The 2645-nt window shown below is 39.4% G+C and overlaps 1 protein-coding gene across 1 annotated transcript; it reads right to left on the bottom strand.

Moving 5' to 3' along the window:
• Positions 1 to 1580: 1580 nt before the first annotated feature.
• On the bottom strand, positions 1581 to 2375 carry LOC103193289 (40S ribosomal protein S3a-like). The gene has a single exon (XM_042780364.1). The coding sequence runs from the start codon at positions 2373 to 2375 to the stop codon at positions 1581 to 1583; it is 795 nt and encodes a 264-aa protein (XP_042636298.1).
• Between the last annotated feature and the right edge of the window lie 270 nt (positions 2376 to 2645).

Here is a 2645-nt window from a genome sequence, read left to right as displayed (position 1 = left end):
TTTTGTCTTGTTCCCTCCCCTCCCCTCTCATTCCTGGTAACCGACAAAGAAAGTTTCTTTCTATATAAAAACCTTTCCTTGACTTTTTACAATAATAAGTGAATACAATATTTGTTCTTCTGATTGACTTATTTCATTCAGCATAATGTCCTCCAAGTTCATCCACGTTATGTGGTGTTTTACAGATTCTACATTATTCTTTAGTGTTGTATAGTATTCCGTTGTATGTATGTACCGTAGTTTGGTTATCCATTCTTCTGTTGATGAGCACCTAGGTTGTTTTCGTCTTTTTGCTATTGTAAGAGTGCTGCAATGAACACAGGTGTGCATATATCTGTTCTTATCCTGGCTCTCACTGTCAATGCATCTTGATTACATGTTAGATTAATTTCAGACTCCAGAAGTTGGTAAACATCTTCCATTTCTTCATCTTTGGCATTAGTGTTTAGTGCATAGATTTGAATAATGGTCCTATTAACTGGTCTTCCTTATAAGCATATAAATATTACCCTATCAGTGACAGTGTTGTGCTTCAGGATAGATCTTGAAATGTTCCTTTTGGCAATGAATGTCTCTTCAATTTGCCATTCCCAGCATAGTAGACCATATGATTGTCTAATTCAAAATAGCCAATATCAGCCCATTTCAGCTCACAAATACCTAAGATATCTATCTTCAAGCATTCCATTTTATTTTTGACAACTTCCAATTTTCCTAGATTCATACTTCATACATTGCACGTTCTGATTATTAATGGATGTTTACAGCTGTTTCTTCTCATTTCAAGTCATGCCACATCAGCAAATGAAGGTCTTGAAAGCTTTACTCCATCCATGTAGGATCTATTTTGAAGAGGCAACTCTTCCCTAATCATATTTTGAGTGCCATCCAACCTGAGGGGGCTCATTTTCTGGCAATTTGCCAAACAGTGTTCCACTGCTCTCTATAAGGTTTTCACTGTCCAATTTTTTTCAATAGATTGCCACGTTTTTCTTCCCAGTCTGTCTTAGTCTGGAAATTCTGCTGAAACCTGTCCCATAGGTGACCCTGTTGATATTTCACATACTGGTGTAATAGCTTCCAGCAACACAAAAGCCACCACTTTATGATAAACTTGAGAGACAAGGTTTTGTGTGTGTGTGTGATTTGGGTGAAAATGTACAGAGCTAATTCACTTTCCATGCAGCAATTCACATACACTTTTTCTCATGACACTGACCACAATTCACCACAATGCAGCAGCTCCCCTTCCACTTCCTCCCGACAGTCACCTATTCCCTATGTCCATCCCTCCATATACCCCTGCTCCCTGACCTGTCTCCCTGTGCATAAACAGCCCTTCTTTCTTTCATGATTGTTCAAACTGAGAGAAAAGATGTTTCAACTAAAGGATGCAATGTTGGAAGCACTCACTCATCTGTGCCAAGAAATTTGTAAGACATTGTATGAGAGCTTAAAATCAGTCTGAAAGCAGATGCTTAACTCTATTTAAAAAGTTGACAGGAGTCTAGAATCTTTGTTGATTTTTTTTTTTTTTTTCACAAATAAGATTTTTTATTTGTCACCATTAAGTCTGAATTTTACACAGATTCTTGAACTGGTGGTTCATAGCCATCAGCTCGTTCAACTTTAGCACCTGTCTCATCTCCTGTAGCTTTTCCAGAACTACCACCTTCACCATGAAGCTCCATGAGTTTTCCCAATTCAAACTTGGGCTTCTTCAGCATTTTTACTTTTCTAACAAACACATCATGGAGAGGATAAATAGATTGGCAAGCCTTTTCTATGTCCTTCCCAATGCTGTCTGGAATCAACTTATTGACCACTTCTTTCAAGTCATTTGTTTGCACCTCTCGGGTCATTATTTCCATCATTTTCTTCCGGATTTGGCGGACCTGTTGGTGCTGAGCATAAGAGGTCTTCCGAATCTGGTTGTTGTGTTTTTTAGTAAAACCAACGCAGAACAGACAAAGCAAATAACCATCTGTTGTCCTGACATCAACATGAGCTTCAATCATGGTCTGCCATTTTTTGACCACGGAGCACATTTTGTCACGGGTAAGATCCATGCCATGGAAGTTGGTCAGGCAGTTTTTGCCCTGAACATCCTCAGCAATTAGCTTGAATTTTCTAAATGCAACTTCATTGTTCTGCAGATCAGCAAGGCTTACTTCAAAGACACGACCCTTGAGGCCATCAGAAGCAATTTTGGTTCCTTGAGTCCTTGTGACTAGTGTTTTCCCAATATTTCTTATATTGAACATAGCTGGTGCTTTCACATCATACCAGTCTTTCTTAGAAAATGGATCAACCACTTTCTTCTTGGCTCCGTTTTTGCCACCTTTTGTGAGGCGCTTATTCTTGCCGACCGCCATGGTGCTGCTCAGAGAGCCAAAAGGTCTTTGTTGAATTTTAAAGCTGCCTTTCCTAACAGTAGTTCTTCTAACTTTGGTGCTGACCATATACCCTAAAACCAAACCAAAACCAAACCCACTGCCATCAAATCAATTCCAACTCATAGTGACCCCCATTGGGTTTCCAAGTCTGTAAATCTTTATGGAAGTAGATCACCTCATCTTCCTCCCATGGACCAGCTGTTTGGTTTGAACAGCCAACCTTCTGGTTAGCAGTCAAATGCCTTATCC

Source organism: Orycteropus afer, unplaced genomic scaffold (genome assembly GCF_000298275.1).
Source record: "Orycteropus afer afer isolate SDZICR_OR568_19922 unplaced genomic scaffold, OryAfe1.0 scaffold00036, whole genome shotgun sequence".
NCBI lineage: Eukaryota > Metazoa > Chordata > Mammalia > Tubulidentata > Orycteropodidae > Orycteropus > Orycteropus afer.
This window is presented reverse-complemented; position numbering and strand designations above follow the sequence as displayed.